The following is a 19,154-nucleotide window of genomic DNA, read 5'->3' as shown; positions in this document are numbered from 1 at the left end:
GAGACAGAACAATTTGCTGGAAGAGGATGCTTTTGCGTGTCGCCTATGGGGGAGGAGGACCCTACTATGGGGGCATCCAATCTTCGATGGAGTCTCTCACCTTTTCATGTTTGAAGCTCTTATCTGGGCTATGCGTTGCATGATCAGAGTGGTTAACCTGCAAGTTGTCTTTCATACCGATTGTATGGATTTGGTGAAGATGGTGTTTTCACCTTCATAGTGGACAGCTTTCACGCCTTATTTGGAGGAGATCTAGGAGGATAAAGAGGAGTTTGATTCTTTTTCCTTACTTTACATTCATTACCTCAGAATGGTAAATCCGATAATTACCTATGTAAACAATGTTCTTTTGCATTGGCTTGTTTGACCCAATTATGTACGCTGTTGGGAAAAAAAAAAAAAAGTTCACAATGAACAGTTTCAATCGTATAATTTTTTTCAAAAAAAAGATACTTTTACAAGTAAAGGTCTTAACATTTATTCGCATTTATTTAAATTGTTATTATAATTGTTACTATTGTATAGATTATGGGTACAGTCTAAAACGTTTCAAACGCAAAACATATAAAAACCATTTTAGTTTCATCCGATGACCCCATCTTTGATCTCAAACATGAAGACCATTACGTCCTCGAATTCGAAAATTTCACACAGTTTTTGCTGTATTATCTGTTTCTATATTCATTTATACTGGGAAGGTGCAATAAAATCAAGTAAGGTGCGATAAAATCAAGTAAAGTGTGTAGCTTACTAAAAAAGAAAGTTAAAAGAAGTGCCCATAAGGTGTTCGACACAATTCCTCAATGGATTTTTGGTGTTCAGAAAAGAAAAAAACCACGAACTGGTCGTCTCTCTTGTCACGTGGGATCTCACGTGATCTTTGTTTACGTGGATAAATAAAAAAGCTTTCATCTTGTTGTTGTTATCATCAATCTCCGTTGATTTGTTCCCGCCTCGCGAAAGCCCTAGAGACCAAGAAAACGCAAGAAAGCTTGAGAGAATCATGGAGCCTTCTTACCATTCTCGTTGGGACGCAGAAAACCACAAACTTTCCCAGCGTTACTACGAACAAGGAGATCACATCACGGCCTTGGAGGTGATTGAAGATTCGTTTTTGAAGATCCGTGGGAAACACAAGCTTCCATCAGATCTTCATTACCTACAAGGTACTATCTTCATGGAACTAGCGAGGAAGACAGAGAACAGTGACTTGAAATTTGCCTTCTTGCTGGCTTCTGTTGAATGCTTTTTGGAAGATTACATGGTACAAGCGTTCGCTGCAGTTTCTCTCTTCCACTTGGGCGAGCATCTTGGCTCAGCATTGTATTACAGGAAAGCCGTGAGGATTGCAAAACAGAGTTTATCTCTCATGGCTTTTGATCCATTGAGATCGCTCGAGCTAACTACTAAACGTGAACTTGAACGTATAATCGAAATGGCAGAGTCTAGGATCCTCCACGGTCTTACTCCGAAAAACTCTGACACAAAACTTAGGGAGCCAAACGAGATTCGAATCAAGATAAGGAGTGACTCGCATACCATTAAGGACCTTGAGGTGAAAAGATTGAGGTCGTATTGGGCGAGTATGAATGCTGAGAGTAAAAAGAACTTCATGAAAGTAAGCACTGCAGAGCTTACAAGTTATGTCGAGAGACTATATGGCACAGAAGGACTGGATGCTTTGGAGCAAGTTCTTGAATCTGCAAGGATAAACAGAAAATGGAAATTTTGGATGTGTCGAGTTTGTTCACACAAGTTCTTTTATCCTAAAAAGTTTAAGAATCATCTTGAACAAGTTCATGCTGCAAAATATAAACCTCTGAAAGAGGATATTGCTCAGAGGGTAGATGAAGTCTGGGCTGGTATGATATCGGTTGCAGATTGGGAACCTCTATATGCAGTAGCTGCCGCTGACCTGATCAAGACGCGGCTCGAATTTGTGAAAGAGTTTGTATATGAAAATGGATGGTCCAAAAACTGGTCTTTAGCTTCAGATGAAGAACGCACTAAGTTACTCAGAGAAATCAAGTTGCTCCTTGTTTCGTTCCCGGAGCGGAAAATTCTCTCTTGTAGCATTCGAGATTGGATGATGCAGTTTCCGGTGAAGTATCTTGCACAATTTGAAGTTTCCGAGCTCACTCTTGCTACCGAGTGCCGTTTGTTGGAAACACCTCAGAGTATCTGCTTTTTGGAATGTCCTGAACTCAATCAAATTCTAGACCTACTCAAACGCATCAAGTGTGAAAGGGATGATGGTACAGAACTGATTTCAAAGGTAACAGACAGTTTATGGCGTCGTACTAGAGTTAAAGAAAAGATTGATATTGACCATAAATTTTCATTTATGCTGCTGGATAAAAGATTGCTGAGAGGAAAGATTGCTTCATTCGATGATGAAGGGTCAATAGATGTTTGTGATCACAATGTTTACTATGCCAAGGCACATCCTCAGGGCGATGTTTCATAACCTGGTTACTTGACTACTCTTTGATAGATAAGAGCTTTGCGTTTCCCAGATCTATCAGGTCACACAATCTTGATATAAGGGTGGCTGTTCTGAGAGCCATTCACTTCACGCGGAGGACTTTGGTAGCCAGATATGCAAAGAAGTGGCGGATTTTATGTTATGATGAATGTCTTAATCAGGCCAAGAACTTTTGTATACAAGAAGATGAAAGTAGAATGAATGTTCGGGAAGAAGATCAAAGAAACATTTATGCATCTCTTCTATACAAGAAATGTGAAGAGCAGTTAACGATAGATGTCGAAGATCCTCATGTTACAGAACTATTCTTGTGTGCAGTACGAAATGTACTCGAAGGTGCATCGCAACCGACATTTGATTTCACTAATGCAGAAGACTGGATGACACTTATACATGGTCACAAAAATCTCAGTGATGATATTGTGTTAAAGTCCATAGACCTTCTGAAATCAGTTGTCACCAAGCAGGTTCAATCCTGTTCTAAGTTTTAATTTACAACAGATTAACATTTATTGTTTTCGTAATATATATATATATATATATATATATATTGACTCGCAGGTTCTGCTAGCCGATTCAAATATTTTGCTGGTTGAAAATTCAAGGATAAATTTGCTAGACGACCTTGTCAGGCTTTCTGTTTTTGACTACCGCTCTTATATCCTTCCCCTGCTGAAACGTTTCTTGCGGGTTAGTTTTTAACTTTGGTTTTGTACATAGAACTTTCATCTTCCCCCTGATTTTCTCATTGACAGGTACCTTATGTTATAATTTATGTCTCTTCTTCTAGGAAGAGTTGGATGGAATTGTAGATATGGACGCCAAAGCCAAGTTAGCTGCACTAGAAGCAGAAATTTTAACCGAGGAAAAGAAAGAGAAGGGGAAGAAGTTAGGACCAAAGAAGAAGAAACATAAAAGCAACGAGGTTGTGGAAGGTCTAAATTCTCTATTTGCTTCCATGAATTTTTGATTACTCAGTCGTAAGAATGAATTTCCTTCATGGTGTAACAGAGAACTTCAGCGAGCATGTCTAGTCATCTTGATCAGGATGTCGAACAGTAAGTACTAGTTTCTCAAGACTCTTTTTGCAAGCTTATAAATTGTTTTTAGGTTTTCTGTGAGCAAAACGTGTTCTTTTAATATGTCCAGGGAATCTTCTATTAACCTTGAACCGGTAGGTACATCACTAAAAACAGCAGAAGAATATTCAATGGAACCAGAAGAAAGGGATCGATTGGAAAGTTTTTCCAACGCTAACAATCAAGAGGACGCTATTAAAGGTTAAACGAGAGCCTTGTAATTTACAACTTGCTTTTTTTTTATTTTTTTTTAGATGCTTGTTTCTTACGTCTTTCATTCGTGATCTTCAAGATTTGAACAATATGCGTAGAAAAGATTCAGAAGATGCAACCAGATACCGTTCAGCTCTTGACATGACGCTTAAGGTCAAAAATTAAATTCAAAACCTTGACTCATCTCTACTAAATCCAGCTCATTTTTTGTTTTCATATATCATCTCTTTACCTCCTTATTTGTTTTGACAATTTGTGCTACTGCAGGCCCTTTTAAACATTAAGGTTTTTAAAGAAGATTTGGTGCACAATGGCCAACCATTTCATGACAACTTGGGAGATCAAGTTCCTTATGCACTGCAAAATTTATTTTCTGCCTTTGTCTCGGAACAGATAACAGAAGAGGGACTCTACAGTTACCTCCTGAGCAACTTACTTGCTTCCCTAGAAGAAGTTCATTCCATGGTTTGTGCGGATAAACATAAGCTTTTAAGCTTGATTGTTATTCCATGGTTGTACATGTCGTTCAGATTTTTACTCTTTGCAGTCAAGTGATGTTGTTGAGGTAGTTGTCACGATCCTCGAGTTTTGTCATTGCTGGAAAACTCCAGAAAGAGAAAGCTTGGTAACTCGCCTTTTTACGTTGGAGGAATATGAAAGAATGAGTTGTAGGAAATGCAGAAGGGAGCCAAATTATCCTGAGCAAAGTTCTTACGGAATTGTTTTGGCTGCAAATTCAATCAGAAACTTAAAGGTTTGTTTCATTTATTTCCATATTTTTCTTTTCTACACAAGCTGGTACTTAAAATACTGCTCTGTGATTATTTTTATATGCAGTGTGATTTTGGGGATATAAAGTTTGAGGACAGCGTCAAAGTGATCCGCATGAAAGATGGAATGATATGTGATGTTAAAACAGGAGGCTGTGGAGAGACAAACTTTGTCCACCACACTATAAGTAGATGCCCGCCTATTTTCACAATTGGTAAGTGATGACCATGATTGTAATCTAATTTACTCCCTTCATTTATTGTGGTATGCTAAACTGGTGTTGCTATTTTTGTGGGTTTGCAACGTAGTGTTGGAATGGGTGAAGAATGAAACCGAAAAAGAAATATTTGAAACAACAAAGGCATTGGACTGGGAGATAGATATTAGCAGGCTATACGAAGGCTTAGAAGAAGCAAACATTAAGTACAGGCTTGTGTCAATGGTAAAATCTGAAACAGGGTCACAAATGTTTGTGTTATTGTTTTTCTATTTCTCTGTTACAGTATCAGAATCCTGGATTGCAGATTGGTTGTGTTGAAAAAGGAGAATACATTTGCATGGCTTATAAAAAGAACCGGTGGGTCAGTCTGAGACATGAAGCTTTAGCAGAAGAGGTAAAGAAAAAACAGTTTTCTATGAGTTGAATTGGGAACTTAGATAGGTGAGACATTATTGATATATGTGGTGATGCCATAGGTTGTAGGTAACTGGAAGAATGTGATCAGATTCTGTGGAGAAAGAGAGGTTCGGCCAGAGATTCTGTTTTATGAAGCATTTCAATGGCCTAACAAGTGGCAAAAGTTAATATCAATATGAAAGAAAACCTACCATTCATGTAAAAAAACAGTCGTGTTCTTTGTTCTTATATGAAGCTTGTGAAAGAGTAACACAGACTGGCAAAGGTGGAGCAGAGACCATAGGATTAGTGTCTTTAAAACCAACCGGATCAGCATTGCTATGAACATTTTTAGTGGGCGTAGTCCATTTTCAGACTTAAGGTAGAACATTGATTGTATAAATCACTATTCACTAGTTGGAATGCTATTTCGACTCGGCCATGTTTGTTGTTGTTTCTGAACCACATGTGAATTTTGATTAGAATACTTTCATTTTCTTGTCATAAGATATCTTCACCGAACACAAAAATAGCTGCTTCACTTAACTTTTTTAATTTTTATTGAATACTAGAAATTTGTGGTTTCAGGAAAACACACTACTAATATAACATGCTAAATGTGAAAAAACAAAGAGTGTAAATACAAATAGTGGTGAAGTAAATGGTTCTATAATATATGATTTGTCTAAGATGTAAAAACTTTAGGAGTTTCAATCAAGTCTCCCGGCTTGTGGAAACTACATTTGTTCATCTACAAGGAAACGTTATCATGTACACAACATGTAAAACACGATGCCTTCTACAGAGCTACAGCTCAAAACAGACAAAAAAATACAGCAAATGGTTCAGTTATAAACACATTTTCTTTATCTTCATGTGAGCATTAAGTGCAACAAGAGAGAGAGCTTTCTCCTTCATTCTCGGTCTCTCTCTCTAATCATCATTTCTCCTCAAAATCGACATCAATGATTTGGGATTTAGGTGGCTTTTTAGAGTTTCCCTTGCTGTTATTATTGTTGTTGCCATCTTTTGAGAAGAAGTCGCCTTGTGGCTGCCACACTATGTTCCCACACCCCTCGCATCTGATAATCTGGCTCTTGTATCCTATGAACTGCCTCTTACATGCAGGGCATTCTCCCTGAACAGACCCAAACGTGTTATAACAGAGCTTTCAAAACACATTTTGTTACAAGAATCAAGACACTTCATCATACATGTAACCCAGAAAGAAAATATCGGTTTCATATACCAAAACGAAAAATGTAGATATAGGACCTGAGATTTAATAGCTATACCTTGATGACAAAGTTGTTGGCCACTGCACCAATGAGAAGAGGGCCAGCAATTGGAAGAACCCAAGTCGCAATTATTATTACTCGGAAAAGCCATCCAGAGAGGGCAAACCAAAGAAAGAAAATAGTCTGGAAATGAAATCAAAGCATCGTATCCAATATTAGAATTCTAAACTCAGTCAGTAAGATTCATTCAAAAGCAGGTTATATAATCTGACAAGTCAGTGGTAATCATATTCCTGATAAATCAACATTACAGAAACTAATTTGGTTTCCATAGTCCTAGTATGTTGCCCTTACAGACAGTAAAACCGCAAAAATGTACAAAAAATCAAAAGGTCAGGCAGATCCTTCACGAGATAACTAGTGATCTTAAGCGGAAAAGATGTTGTTATTGATCAACAATATGATACTGCCTTAAATGGTTCCAACTCGGGCTCAATCATAGTTTAGTAAAAAAGTAAAGAGAAAATAGCAATATAAGTGTAACAGTTACCGCAAAACTTCCACCGAGCGGTGTATTCAAGAAGGCACTGAATTGTTTCCTGTACTGTAAAGAAAAACACAAGGGGAAAACCTCAGCACAAAGCAAAGAAAAGAGTTCATGTATATACAAAACAACCACATGATATATCAGAGGTCAACCCCTGTCATTCACATCAATATATGTAACTCTTATAAAACCAACTAAATTACACAGATATGATTCAACATTGCAGTGTATACATAACAAGTAAATGCTAGCCTGTGAAGTGAAGGGAACTGAATCCAAGTCTCTTTACTTGAAAAAGAAGACTCGATACATCATGGCCTTCACAATTTGTAGGATTCTAATATAATATGGTCAGCAACAATGAAGACTCAAGGAATCTACTAGAAGAAGGGATTGATATAACATAGCACATGAGAATCTAAATCAAATGCAATCAAAGACATATAATATTGAGTTCATCTTCTTTATCAATTCTCACTCAAGAGTACTCATTACATTATACCTTAGGGAAATTTCTACTCAAATCGGCAGAGAAGCTCCTGACACGAGGACTAATCCCAAATTCACGATCAATCTCACGAGCACGGTCACCGGCAGAACTAGCAGCGGAGCTTAACCGGCGAGAAACAGCGTACTGGCGATCGATTCGCTCGGCGGTCTTCTTAGCCTCGAAAACGAATTGCTCGAATCCATCGTTCGCGGTCCGCCACGCGTCTCTCCAAGCTTTACCGGACTTAACGTCGTCAGCGAAACGGTCGAAGTCACCGCGCTGGAAGGCTTTTACATGTAAGACAGGGGCGGCGCGTGAGGTGTAGGTGCGGAGGCGTAAGTGTGGTTGTGGATAAGGTGTGGTGATGGTGAATCTGGGTGATGTGGAAGGCCACATGAAGTTGCAAGCCTTCATAGTAATCGAAAAACCATGAGAGATTACACAAAGCTGTGTAGGAACAAGAAGAAGCTTTTTTTTGTTTGTTCTGGGGTTACTCTTCTCTTCGGCGTGGAGAATAAAGAAGCTCGAGGAAGATGAAGATGTGCGGTGATGATTAAGCAAGAAAACCTCATTCAGATTTTGTACCGGCCCGGTTTAATTAGTTGTTGCCAAATTGAAATGTTTCATATTTTTCTTGTGGTTTGGAAAATTACAAAAATTAGAGCCAAAAAAAAGTATTATACAAAAATACTGATTGGTCGATTATTAAATGTTTTGTCAGCAACAGAAAAAGAAATGTTTGAGCTGGTTTATTTGAAGTCGGTCGAGTTTGTAGAAACAAATACTAATAAAAGATGTGTTTATCAAATCATCCAATCAACTCTAGAGAAATTTAAAAACCATTCATTTTTTATAGTTAAGGTTTTGTAAGATTTTTTTTTTTTTTCTAAAACAGTAAATATCATATTAAATGAAAATGAATCGGATTATAAATTAGTTACCGAGCGATTTGGTTCCTTGGCAAAAAAGAGAAAAAACAAGGAAGCAAAGGGATGACAACTGACGGACGTAGAAAAAGAAGACATAAGCCTTTTACATAATCCAAAGGGACATGAGGGTTCTGAATTTTTTTCTCTGCTTTCGGGCAGTGATGGAGTTGATAATCTCTCGTTCACCCTGCTTGAAAATTTCATGCGAGGATATCACCTGAAAAAATTATGGAGCATATTGTTTCTCTGTTTCCAGATCGCATAAACCGTTGCATGTGCCACAAGCTTCCTCAGAATTGGTGGCGAAGTTCTATTTGGGGTTGACATCCAGAGAATAAGATCATCCCAGATTTGAAACAGGCGAGGGGGGAGCTTGAGCCTCACAAACACCCTGTCCCATATAGCTCGACTAAATGGACATGATAAAAATAAGTGGTACCGTGTTTCAACTTCTCTGGAGCATAGAACGCATAGAGGAGAAACCTGCATTCCCCATGAAACTAACCTTGATCTCGTGGGGAGCCTGTCGAGATGGCAAACCCACATAGAAAAAGCATTTTTCATGGTAGAGCCCTTAAACCAGATCGAGTTTGCCCAACTCTTGGATTCTTCTCTTTGTCTGATCAAGTGCCAAGTGATCGATGAGGAAAAGCCATTACAAGTCGCGTTTTCTACAACCCAGTCGTAAGAATCTTCAGCTTCTGCAATTAAAGGAAGTGTCACTGTTGTAAGGTACATTTGCAGCTGTAGAGCTTCATTTGATCTTGGTGAAGGAAGCTTCCAAACTGCCCCAAGCGTGGCATCAGCCACAAAGGCTGAAATCGGGATCCTTAGAGACCTAGGGCCATCACTTCCCAGAAACTTGATAAGGGGACCAAACGGAGTCCAGGGATCCCCCCAGAAGCTTGCTTCGGTTCCATTTCCCACTGTGCACCGGAGGAACCTCTCAGCAAGTGGCCTTAACCTTAATAAACTCCTCCAATTCCAAGAATCGTTAGTACTTTCCCGCAAGAGCCAAAAGCTGGAGTGTTGTAGATGGTGATGCTTATGCCAAGCCACCCATAATGAACCACTATTGGAGAATAACAGCCAGATGAATTTTAGGCTGAGAGTAGTGTTCCATTCAGAAAAACGTCTGAGACCCAGTCCCCCCTCTTCTTTTGGAAGGCAAACCTTGGACCATGCCACTTTTGCTTTATGATGGTTTTCGATGCCCTCGGACCAAAGAAATCTTGAACAAAGAGACTCTATCTCCCGTACACAGCTTTTTGGTAGCTTAAAAGTGGAGATCCAGAACACTACTTTTCCAGAGATCACTGATGCAATCAACTGCAATCTGCCAGCAAAAGAGAGAGACTTTACAGCCCAGCTCAAGAAACGTCCCCTGATTTTCTCAAGAAGCGGGGCATATTCTGATGTTTTTAACTTTCTGCACATTAGAGGAAGCCCCAAGTATCTAATTGGGAGGCTTGCTCTCGGGAAACCATAGTTTGCAATGGCTAGCAATTTCGTATCATTCACCCCAGCTAGAAATAGCTCCGTCTTGTCACGGTTCATGGTAAGACCCGACCAACCCGCAAAATCCTCCAGTGTCTCTGTAATTCCATGGAGCGAAGAACTTCTCTCATCAAAAAATATCATGACATCATCCGCAAACATCAAGTGGGTGATATTCAGACCTGATGTTTTAGGATGATAAAATATGTAACCCGAGTTGAACCTTGAAAGCAGTAGCTTTGAGAAGACCTCCATCGCAAGCACAAAAAGGTAGGGGATAGGGGGTCTCCTTGCCTTAATCCCCTCTGACTTTTGAAAAAACCTCCAGCGGCCCCATTCACAGACACTGAGAATGTGGGGGTGGTGATGCACTCTATAATCCAAGAGATAAATAACTCTGGGACTTTAAGACCTCGAAGGGATGAGATGATGAAGTCCCATTTGAGGGATTCAAAAGCTTTACGGAGATCCACCTTTAGCATGCCAATAGGATCAATATTTTTCCTATTGTAACCGTGTACAATCTCTATGGCCAGCAAAACATTTTCAGAGAGGAGTCTACCTGGGATGAATGCTGACTGCGATGGTGAGAACACTTCTGGAAGTAGAGATTTCAGTCTATTAGAGAGAAGTTTCGAGATGACCTTATAAAGAGTATTCAGGCAAGAGATAGGTCTAAACTCGGCAGGCTCTGAGGCGTTACAGATCTTTGGGATCAGGACAAGAGTAGTGGCATTTCATTGTTTAAGGAGTTTTCCGGAAGAGAAAAATTCTTTAATAGCTGCGGTGACCTCCCCACCAACAACACACCAACAACTTACGTAGAATTCAACCGGATATCCGTCGGGGCCACTAGATTTGTTGCTCGGGAGAGAACAAAAAGCATCTTTGATCTCTTCGGTAGTGAAAGGAGCTATTAGGAGTTGACATTGGGAATCGGAGCAGGTGAAGTCAAGTAGGGAGGTGATGTCCTCTTGGATGAACAAAGGAGGGGAGACATCCTTTCCCAGAAGGTCAAAGAAGTATGAAATGCAAAGATCTTGAATGCCCTGTGGGGACTTGACTCAGACTCCATTTTCATCTTCTAGGAAATGAATATGATTAATAGCCTTCCTTTGGTTTGCCATTTGGTGGAAATATCTTGAGTTTCAGTCCCCATCTTGCAGCCAAGTAATATGAGATCTTTGCCGGAAGAAACTCTCCTCTGCTTTCGAGAGGATTAACCAAAGTCTTTGAGCCTCTTCCTCCAACTACGCATTTACAGAGGAAGGAGTAGCTAACATGATCTGCTGGGCAGCTAAAAGCTTGACGTGAGCTTCTTGTACTCTCTTCTCAAGGTCTAAATAGTTGGTCCTACTGAAGTCAAAGATCATCTTCTTGAGATACTTTAGCTTTTTAGAGACTTTGAACATATCTGAGCCAATGACATTAAAGGTGAACCAGCAATTGCACACCATGGCAATGAAGTCCGGATTCGCTAGCAGGAAGTTGTAGAGTTTGAAAGGTCTTTTTTGCTTAGTTGAGTCGAGAGACAAGCACACTGAGCCACATGCATGATCAGAGAAATCGGGTTCTCCAAAACACCCAAATGACTGGGGGTAGTGACCTCTCCACTCGTCATTCACCAGGATTCTATCCAGTTTCTTAGCAATAGGATCATATTTTCTCTTATTCCACCATGTAAAAGTACATCCTCTATAGGTAAGATCCGGTAAATTCGCATTTAAGAGACAGTTTCTGAAGTCTGACATACCTCTGTCAACAGTAAAACCATTGGAAGCCGAATGTTCAGACGGGTGAAGAATTTGGTTGAAGTCTCCCATGACTAGCCAAGGCTTGCGCATAACAGCAGGACTCTGAGCTAAATCTTTGATCTCCTCCCATAGGGAATTTCTCACAAAAGTTCGTTGGATGCGTAGACAAAAGAAGCCACAAAGGGATGATCAAGAGAAGGCAGCTTTACTTCACATGTAACCATTTGTAAGGACTTGGAAATAATGGATACCTTGACAGACGGGTGCCAGAGAATCCAGATCTTGCCAAGGTCAAAAAATGCATAATTATCATCACAAAACCAGCCAGGCATAATGTCGCTGACAAACTTATCTCTCTTAGACCGCTGTACACGAGTTTCTAGCAGGCTACCTAAAAGGGGCTTATTTCTTTGAAGCCATTTTTTAAAACCGGTCCGGTGAGAAAGCTTATTAAAGCCTCAGACATTCCGACAAAAAGTTTCTATATACATAAATCTTAGTTGATTTTGAGGCTCGTGCCTCGCTCACGTCTGCGATGTTTTTTAGACACCACTGCCGTGAACCCGTAGTCCTCGTCCACATATCCTCCACTATCGCTAGAGACATAGTCACTAGAATAGGTATCTGAGGAGTCTGGTTCCGTTGCTGAGACCCCTGAGGAGACATCAGTACCTTTTGGGCCACTCGATTCTCCCACCAAAAGATTCGATGTTGGGACTGATAACATACCAGAGCTCTTCACCTGAGTCACTTTACCAAGAGCTTGAGCTGGAGCCAGTTGTGAACCTGTGGGGATCACTACTGAAGGTTGACTTTGAATCGCTGGCTTTACTCTATATTGAGGCTGTTTTTTCTTTTTACTTATCCTGGGACAGTTTTGAGTGGAATGGGAGGAGGAGTTGCAGCCTGAACAAGAAAGAGGGACTTTGGTGCATCTCTTTATGGTGTAACCCACCTCTTTACAGTGTGAACAGATGGGTGGCATCCATGGACTGGAAACTCTGACTCGACGGATCTCCCCACATTGGAATTTGACGTTGACAGCCTCTGGGAGTGGCTTCCTTGGGTCGATAATTGTGAAAACCTTTGCAACCTCCAGATTTGTCTTCTTAATTGTGTCTGGATGCAGGAATTTTGGATCACCTACCAAGCTTGAAATGTGTTCAAAACCGTCGTCGTTGAAAAACTGCAAGGGAACATCTCTAAGCTCCAACCAGATAGGAGCCGCTTAGAGCTCGGGTTTTACAGGAACAACCCCCGGTTCCCACTTAGCTACAAACATGGTTTGCCCTTCAATATTCCATAGTCTTTGATTTATCACTTTTTTCTAGTAAGAACGTTAGGAATCCTAAACAGGAAAGCATTCCCATCCATTTTTGATATTGAGATATCGCGGAACTTGCGGCTCCAAATTCCATTCACAATCGAGTGAATTGTGCCTTGTGATGGAGGGTCCACATAGAATTTCCCGATGATAAACGATTCCCACGATTTTTTAAGCTTCTCAATAACCGTGTCGGGGATCTCGACACATTCCTCACCTGATGGTAGAGTGAATGCTTTTCCTTTCTTTGACAATGGTCTGGAGGAGCCCTTAAAAAGCTTTAGCCAGTCGAGATCTTTCTTTGTATTCTCTTTTCCTGGGTTCACTGATTTCTCAGCAGTCGCAGCACCTAGCGGGTTTGAAGACAATTATGGTTCGGTTGGGGGCGGAACCGTAGCAGCGGCATTGATAGCAGGTACAACAGGTTGTAGCTTACCATCAGTCATTAGGGAGGTCGTAAGCGTCGGGGGTGGTGTGACGACAGCACTCGCGAGTGTAGGTTGAAGAGGTAGATCCAAAAGATTTGAAGCCTCGGCTTCACCAGATACTTGTGTAGTGGCTGAGGTTGAAGGCAGCGCTTCATCTGAGGCACTAGCTAACGGGGAATGCGGTGGACTCGACCTTCTCAGATCTGTTGACGCAGATCCAGGCGATGGAGGCTCATCCTTCAATTTTTCTTTTGAAAGAGTGGCTGGCGATGACCTGCCGGGGGATTTTTTTTTTGAGGATTTTGTCTTCTCCATGAGGAGGAGAGGGCCTGGAAAAAGAACCGGAATCAGGTTCTGCCGTCTAGAGAGACGACGGAGATGGAAAGAAAAAGCAGTCACCTTATCGCCCTAGGAGAGAGAACACCATTATCATTTTTCATATCTTTGTAAGAAAATTTAGTCAAAGTCATCTTTACATAATAGAAAAATATAATGAAAGATACATGTATTGCATTTACCTTAAGCTTGTATAAAATATTAGATTAAATTATGTGAAGCTGAAAAATATATAGCTTTTTATTATCTTCATCTTCATCTTCATCATAATGTCTAATTTATATTTGTATTTGACTCTAACACGAAAAAATGGCTAAAATAATTACATGACCATGATCCTCCCGAAAATCATGAATTTGCAATTCGGGGATATGGTTTTATTCGATCATATCTATAATGTAGTGGTGACCTTGGATCCCACAAACCAAACTATTAAAATTAGATGTGCATGCATGTTAAGTCACGTATTATACAAGATGCACTTCTCTAAGTCCCATGTCAAACAAGAAGATATGGATCAAATTAACAAAATCAGGCCGCCACAGTCCAAAATCAATATACCAATAATAATTTATTTTCAGATTTCTTAGGGAACATAGAGAAAAATGGTTATATCTCACTTTCCCACTTCTCTTTTCTAGGGGAAGAGCAATAATTAGATGTACAAAATACTGAAACAAATTAAATCAAAATGACATTGTAATCTTTAAAGATAGCCAAATAAGGAGAACACATGTCACTAAAATTTACCACTCATGCACCCAAAACCAATTCTCAGCCGCTTTAGAGCGACCTTGGTTTCTTTGATAATTCTAGCGTCACCGAAAATAAATCCCTGCCTAAAAGATCTAATGACAACTTTCTTAATTTGGAACCTATGTGTCTTCAATAAATCTCATTAACACAATATGAATTGTCCAAAATGGTGACTTTTCCGGCCGCTTCTCTCCACGCAAATATTTTGTGGAATGATAAAGTTATCCAAAACTTGAAGACATACTTTTTTTTTTTTGGTTAAAACAGGAAGACAGACTTACTTTTAGGAAACGATGACATGATGAATTAAACTTTTAAACCCTAATAACTCAATATTATATGTCCATTTCAAAGTAATTGTAACATCTGAGATATCAACTAAATCTTCAAGGAACTAGTAACACACTTAAAGTCCATTATTTTGATTTTTCTTCTTCTAAACGTAACTAAAAATATAATTAAAAAGAAATTTCTCTTTCTAAAAAGGCAACGGCGATAGCGATTCCTCTAAGGGTGTAACTTTTTCCGGTTTCCATCTTTGCGTGGATCTTTAATCTGGTTTTGATTCAGATTGATGATTGGGCAGAAGGAAGGAATTTCTCAAGAAAGGGAAGATTTTGGTGGAGGAGAGATCAGATTTCGGATTGTCAATTAAGCAAATCTTTAAAGAGCGACGATTTTTATGGATCGTCACAGATCTTGGGTGATTGGGGTGGGATCCAATCATTCCTTTTCGGTTTCCTTTTGATTTTTGGAAGATTTGTTTTACTCACGGTTAACATCGGGTATCTCTACAGATGTCTAATTTGGGATTTTATCCAATTTGATAGGGAGAAACATATTGGGTTTTTGGGTATATACGGATTGCTGCGATGGTCATTGTGGGATTCTCCAAATCTTGGTTAAATGAGGCAATCAGTAAGAGGATTTGCATCGGTTTGGTCTGGGGATGGGTATATATTATGCATCGGAGCGGTGCTTCTCTATCATCCTCACTTTTGCTTTCAATCTTCTTCTTGGGGTTTTATTTTCTTCTCAGGGTTATTTGTGATATTGTGTTCTTTTGGGAGAAGCAGGAAGATGTCTCAAGGGATATTACTGGCTTCAACAATATTCGGGAAGGTGTCTGCTGTTGTGGTTCCTAAGAGGAAGGTGAAGATTCCCTTCTTTGATAACACGGCTTTGATAGCGGGTTACTCAAAAACAGTGGTGGGTCGTTGTATGAATCCTAGGATGTAGGACATGAAGGTGTTGTTACTCTTGCTTCCTAGGATCTGGCACCTTGAAGGTAAGATGGTTGGAGCGGATTTGGGGCTGGGGAAGTTCCAGTTTGGTTTTGATGAGGAGGCTGACATAGTGGAGGTCCTGAAGATGGCTCCATTTCACTTTGATCACTAGGTGGTCTCCATGGTGCATTGGCTTCCGACAGTGGATCCTTCATACCCGTTCTCTTTGACTTTCTGGGTGCAAGTGATGGGCGTCCCTTTTCAGTTTTGGGCTGAGCCAAATTTTTGGGGGATTGGTGTGGAGCTTGGTCGAGTGGAAGAGGTAGATATTGATGGGGGTCGAGTCTGTGTCATAATTGATGGTTTCAAGCCCCTATGCTTTGAAAATGATGTGGAGTTCTTTAATGGAGAGGAGACCATTGTATCTCTTTGATATGAGTGTTTATTTGGATATTGCAAACGGTGCCATAGTTTGTGCCGTGATTCCACTCGGTGTCCACTGCTGGAACCGACTCCTGTTGACTTTGGTTTATTGCCACAGATTAATGAAGGGGATAGACAAAACCAAAGCTATAGAGGAGCTGTTATGCAGGATAGGCGGAAAGCTCCTGGGTAGGATGGAAAACTTAAGGGGTTAGCTTCTGGTGAGGAGGGTGTGAAAGCGGTTAATGGGAAGCATGTGACCAAGCAACACAGATTCCAGAGCTATGCTCAATTCAATGATTACCGGAGCGTCAGGAGTGCCTCTCAAAATGTATTTGTTGTGAGGGAGGAGGAACCTTATGTGGAATTGAAGGTCCACAATGATAAAATCTTTACTAATGTGTACTCTAACCCATTTGTAGTCCTGCAAGTGATGGAGGCTGAGTCTAAGGCTGTTTGCAGTTCAAACAAAGGATTTGGTTGAGGTTCCCAATGAGGTGTCTGGGACAACTCAAGGTTGTGGGGTTTTGATTGTCACAGGTATGACGACCTTTTTTTGTTTTGTAGTTGGTTCTTGGAAGGCAGTTGATCAATTTGCAGGAAGAGGATAGTACTGTTTACCACACTCAGGGGAGGCACCAACTATGGGGAAATCAAATATCAGGCGTAGTCTCATGCCTCTCCACGTCGAGATTGAAGCCCTGATATGGGCCATGAGGTGTATGATTGGAGCGGATAACCAAAATGTTGTTTTTCTCACCAACTGCTCTGATGATTTATTCGTCTTCTGAATGGCCCGCATTTACATTTTATTTGGAAGACATACAAGTTGAGAAGGCGGAGTTCACGTCTTTCTCGATAGCTTTGATTCCTCGCACACAGAATGATAAAGCAGATAATTTGGCACGTCGTGTTCACTCAGAACCACATTGCATTATCTATGTAAAAAATGTTCCCTCACATTGACTCATTTGAGTCAATCTTCTTTAGTTGTTGACAAAATAAACGTAACTAAAATAAATAAAATAACTGAAAGTACCTTACAAAATTGTATGTCTGTTTTTATCGTATGATAAAAATCTACCAAAACAATTTACACAAAAAGAAACTTGGAACATAAACCAATTTTTTTAGCAAAAAGAATCAACAAGAAAACTTAAAAGGCTGACAAAAATTAGAGTTTATTAGTGTATTAGACACTTTTTGAAAAGTAATTGGAAAAGTATACAGTTTTTGTTAGAAATTTGAAGACTATACACTTTTTATTTTTATGAGATAGAGTGTTTGTGAGAGAGGGTATAAAACAAAACCAAATAAAAAGACTAATATATCTATGATCATGTGTCATAAAAAGAGAGTTTTATTAGTGATCCCAGTTTTAGAGTAAATGAGAGATGAAATATGACAAAAAAGTGAAAAAATGCAATTTGTGGGACCCGATTTTGAAGTATTGGATTAAAAAAAACTAATGTTTTATGATCCACTTAAATTAAAAAAAAATCTCTCAAATAATACCAAATAAATTTATTTTCAAATTTAACACTCTAAAATTTAAAAAACAAGGTTTCAATTCTAAAATTAAACTCGAAACTCTGTATATTAAAACTCTACCCCTCAAAATTATACATTAAGTGTAAAATAGAGTATCCAAACCTAAAAAAAATATTTTAAAATATTATAATGTGTCAAATAATGCTATTTTACTATACCATTTTGGTTTGGTGTATCATCGAGATTAATTGTATAATCTGGGTTTAGAATACCATTTGGTTTGGTATATCATATGAGTTTGGTGTATCATCTGGTTTTACTGTACAATCTAGCTTTGGTGTACAATATGTGTCTGGTGTACCATCTGGGTGTAATGTACGGTGTACCATATGGCTTTGATGTACTATTTGGCTTTGATGTACCATCTCAATCTTGTGTACCATCTGGGTCTGGTGTACCATTTGGGTCTGGTGTATCATCTGGCTTTGGTGTATCATCAGGGTCAAGTGTACCATATAGGTTTGGTGTACCATCTGAATCTTGTGTTTCATCTGGATCTAGTGTACCATTTAGGTCTTGTATACTATGTGAGTCAAGTATACCATCTATGTCTTGTGTACCATATGGGTCTAGTGTACCATTTGTGTCTAGTGTACCATATGGGTCTGGTGTACCATCTGAATCTTGTGTACCATCTAAGTCTAGTATAATGTCTAGGTTTGGTAAACCATATGAGTTTAGTGTACCATTTGGGTTTGGTTTACCATCCAAGTTTGGTATACCATCTAATTAAATTTTCAAAATTAAATCCTACACACTAAATACTAAAACCTAGTCTTTCAAAACTATATCCTAAATGTAAAGTAGAGAACCAAAACATAAAAAAAAAAAGATCTAAATATTAATTTAAAATATTGTATTGAGTAAAATACTTTTATTTTTTTGTACCATCTAGGTTGGATGTATCATTGGGCTTTAATGTACTATCTAGGTTTGATGTACCATCTAATTAAATTTTTAAAATTAAACCTTATACCCTAAATACTAAACTTTATCTATTCAAAACTATATCCTAAATATAAAATATGGAACCTAAATCTAAAAAAAATTCTAAAAATTAATTTAAAATATTGTATGTGTCAAATAAGGGGGAGGTATTGGTTTAGGATTTAGAAAAAATTTTAATGACTTTAAAAGTTAGGTAAAATATGTTGTTATTCAATCAAGACTTTTAAAAACTCTTTAAAAATTTGGTGTTATTGGTTGTGGATTTGTAAAAAGTTATCTAAAATCTTGATAAATCTAGTGTTATTGGATTAAGAGTTTTATAAAGTCATTAAAAGTTTTATGTTATTCAAGTAAAACAAAAGAATCTTAGATTGTTAATGAATTCAAATTTTATGTTATTGGTTTAAGATTTTATATCATTTCCTTCATAACAAAAGTCATGAAAAATCTTTCATCAAATAGAAAGATTTTACAAGATTAGAAAAAACAAATCATCAAGATTTTAAAAAACTTCCTAAACAATCTCTTAGAATCTTTCATTTT

The 19,154-nt window shown here is 38.8% G+C and overlaps 4 protein-coding genes and 1 long non-coding RNA gene across 5 annotated transcripts; 3 read left to right on the top strand and 2 right to left on the bottom strand.

The window, feature by feature from the left end:
* The first annotated feature begins 519 nt into the window (after positions 1 to 519).
* Positions 520 to 5,668, top strand: LOC104704601 (uncharacterized). The gene is made up of 12 exons (XM_087458401.1): positions 520 to 2,952; positions 3,047 to 3,175; positions 3,276 to 3,410; positions 3,497 to 3,543; positions 3,635 to 3,765; positions 3,857 to 3,930; positions 4,045 to 4,242; positions 4,325 to 4,531; positions 4,615 to 4,762; positions 4,857 to 4,990; positions 5,073 to 5,162; positions 5,245 to 5,668. The coding sequence occupies exons 1-12, from the start codon at positions 2,683 to 2,685 to the stop codon at positions 5,362 to 5,364; spliced, it is 1,683 nt and encodes a 560-aa protein (XP_087314527.1). The 5' UTR covers positions 520 to 2,682; the 3' UTR covers positions 5,365 to 5,668.
* Positions 1,004 to 2,467, top strand: LOC147941300 (uncharacterized). Its single transcript, XM_087458457.1, has one exon. It carries the CDS (start codon positions 1,004 to 1,006, stop codon positions 2,465 to 2,467), a length of 1,464 nt encoding a protein of 487 aa, XP_087314583.1.
* A 149-nt stretch (positions 5,669 to 5,817) lies between the features above and the next one.
* On the bottom strand, positions 5,818 to 10,461 carry LOC104704600 (uncharacterized). Its single transcript, XM_087458403.1, has 4 exons — positions 7,452 to 10,461; positions 6,953 to 7,006; positions 6,460 to 6,585; positions 5,818 to 6,302 (listed from the first exon to the last, which is right to left on the bottom strand). The coding sequence occupies exons 1-4, from the start codon at positions 7,851 to 7,853 to the stop codon at positions 6,105 to 6,107; spliced, it is 780 nt and encodes a 259-aa protein (XP_087314529.1). The 5' UTR covers positions 7,854 to 10,461; the 3' UTR covers positions 5,818 to 6,104.
* LOC147941299 (uncharacterized) lies at positions 10,042 to 11,709 on the bottom strand. Its single transcript, XM_087458456.1, has 3 exons — positions 11,128 to 11,709; positions 10,687 to 10,866; positions 10,042 to 10,509 (listed from the first exon to the last, which is right to left on the bottom strand). Exons 1-3 carry the CDS (start codon positions 11,707 to 11,709, stop codon positions 10,042 to 10,044), a joined length of 1,230 nt encoding a protein of 409 aa, XP_087314582.1.
* A 3,194-nt stretch (positions 11,710 to 14,903) lies between these two features.
* LOC104701110 (uncharacterized) lies at positions 14,904 to 17,160 on the top strand. Its single transcript, XR_015560836.1, has 3 exons — positions 14,904 to 15,175; positions 15,294 to 15,438; positions 15,540 to 17,160. It is a non-coding gene; the product is annotated as an uncharacterized LOC104701110 (long non-coding RNA).
* Positions 17,161 to 19,154: the final 1,994 nt, after the last annotated feature.

Source organism: Camelina sativa, chromosome 7 (assembly GCF_030686135.1).
Source record: "Camelina sativa cultivar CO46 ecotype springtype chromosome 7, ASM3068613v1".
NCBI lineage: Eukaryota > Viridiplantae > Streptophyta > Magnoliopsida > Brassicales > Brassicaceae > Camelina > Camelina sativa.
This window is presented reverse-complemented; position numbering and strand designations above follow the sequence as displayed.

What these genes read in the sequence shown, in the direction of transcription:
- LOC147941300 (XM_087458457.1), top strand. Translation starts at nt 1,004, where the DNA reads ATGGAGCCTTCTTACCATTCTCGTTGGGACGCAGAAAACCACAAACTT.
- LOC104704601 (XM_087458401.1), top strand. Translation starts at nt 2,683, where the DNA reads ATGAATGTTCGGGAAGAAGATCAAAGAAACATTTATGCATCTCTTCTA. An exon ending in CTCTTGACATGACGCTTAAG is followed by an intron (nt 3,931 to 4,044) that starts GTCAAAAATTAA and finishes GTGCTACTGCAG; the next exon opens with GCCCTTTTAAACATTAAGGT. An exon ending in ATGAAGCTTTAGCAGAAGAG is followed by an intron (nt 5,163 to 5,244) that starts GTAAAGAAAAAA and finishes GTGATGCCATAG; the next exon opens with GTTGTAGGTAACTGGAAGAA.
- LOC104704600 (XM_087458403.1), bottom strand. Translation starts at nt 7,853, where the DNA reads ATGAAGGCTTGCAACTTCATGTGGCCTTCCACATCACCCAGATTCACC. An exon ending in CGCTCGGTGGAAGTTTTGCG is followed by an intron (nt 6,586 to 6,952) that starts GTAACTGTTACA and finishes TTTCATTTCCAG; the next exon opens with ACTATTTTCTTTCTTTGGTT. An exon ending in CCAACAACTTTGTCATCAAG is followed by an intron (nt 6,303 to 6,459) that starts GTATAGCTATTA and finishes GGGTCTGTTCAG; the next exon opens with GGAGAATGCCCTGCATGTAA.
- LOC147941299 (XM_087458456.1), bottom strand. Translation starts at nt 11,709, where the DNA reads ATGCGCAAGCCTTGGCTAGTCATGGGAGACTTCAACCAAATTCTTCAC. An exon ending in TGTTAGCTACTCCTTCCTCT is followed by an intron (nt 10,867 to 11,127) that starts GTAAATGCGTAG and finishes CTTCTGGGAAAG; the next exon opens with GATGTCTCCCCTCCTTTGTT. An exon ending in GATATCCGGTTGAATTCTAC is followed by an intron (nt 10,510 to 10,686) that starts GTAAGTTGTTGG and finishes ACTCTTTATAAG; the next exon opens with GTCATCTCGAAACTTCTCTC.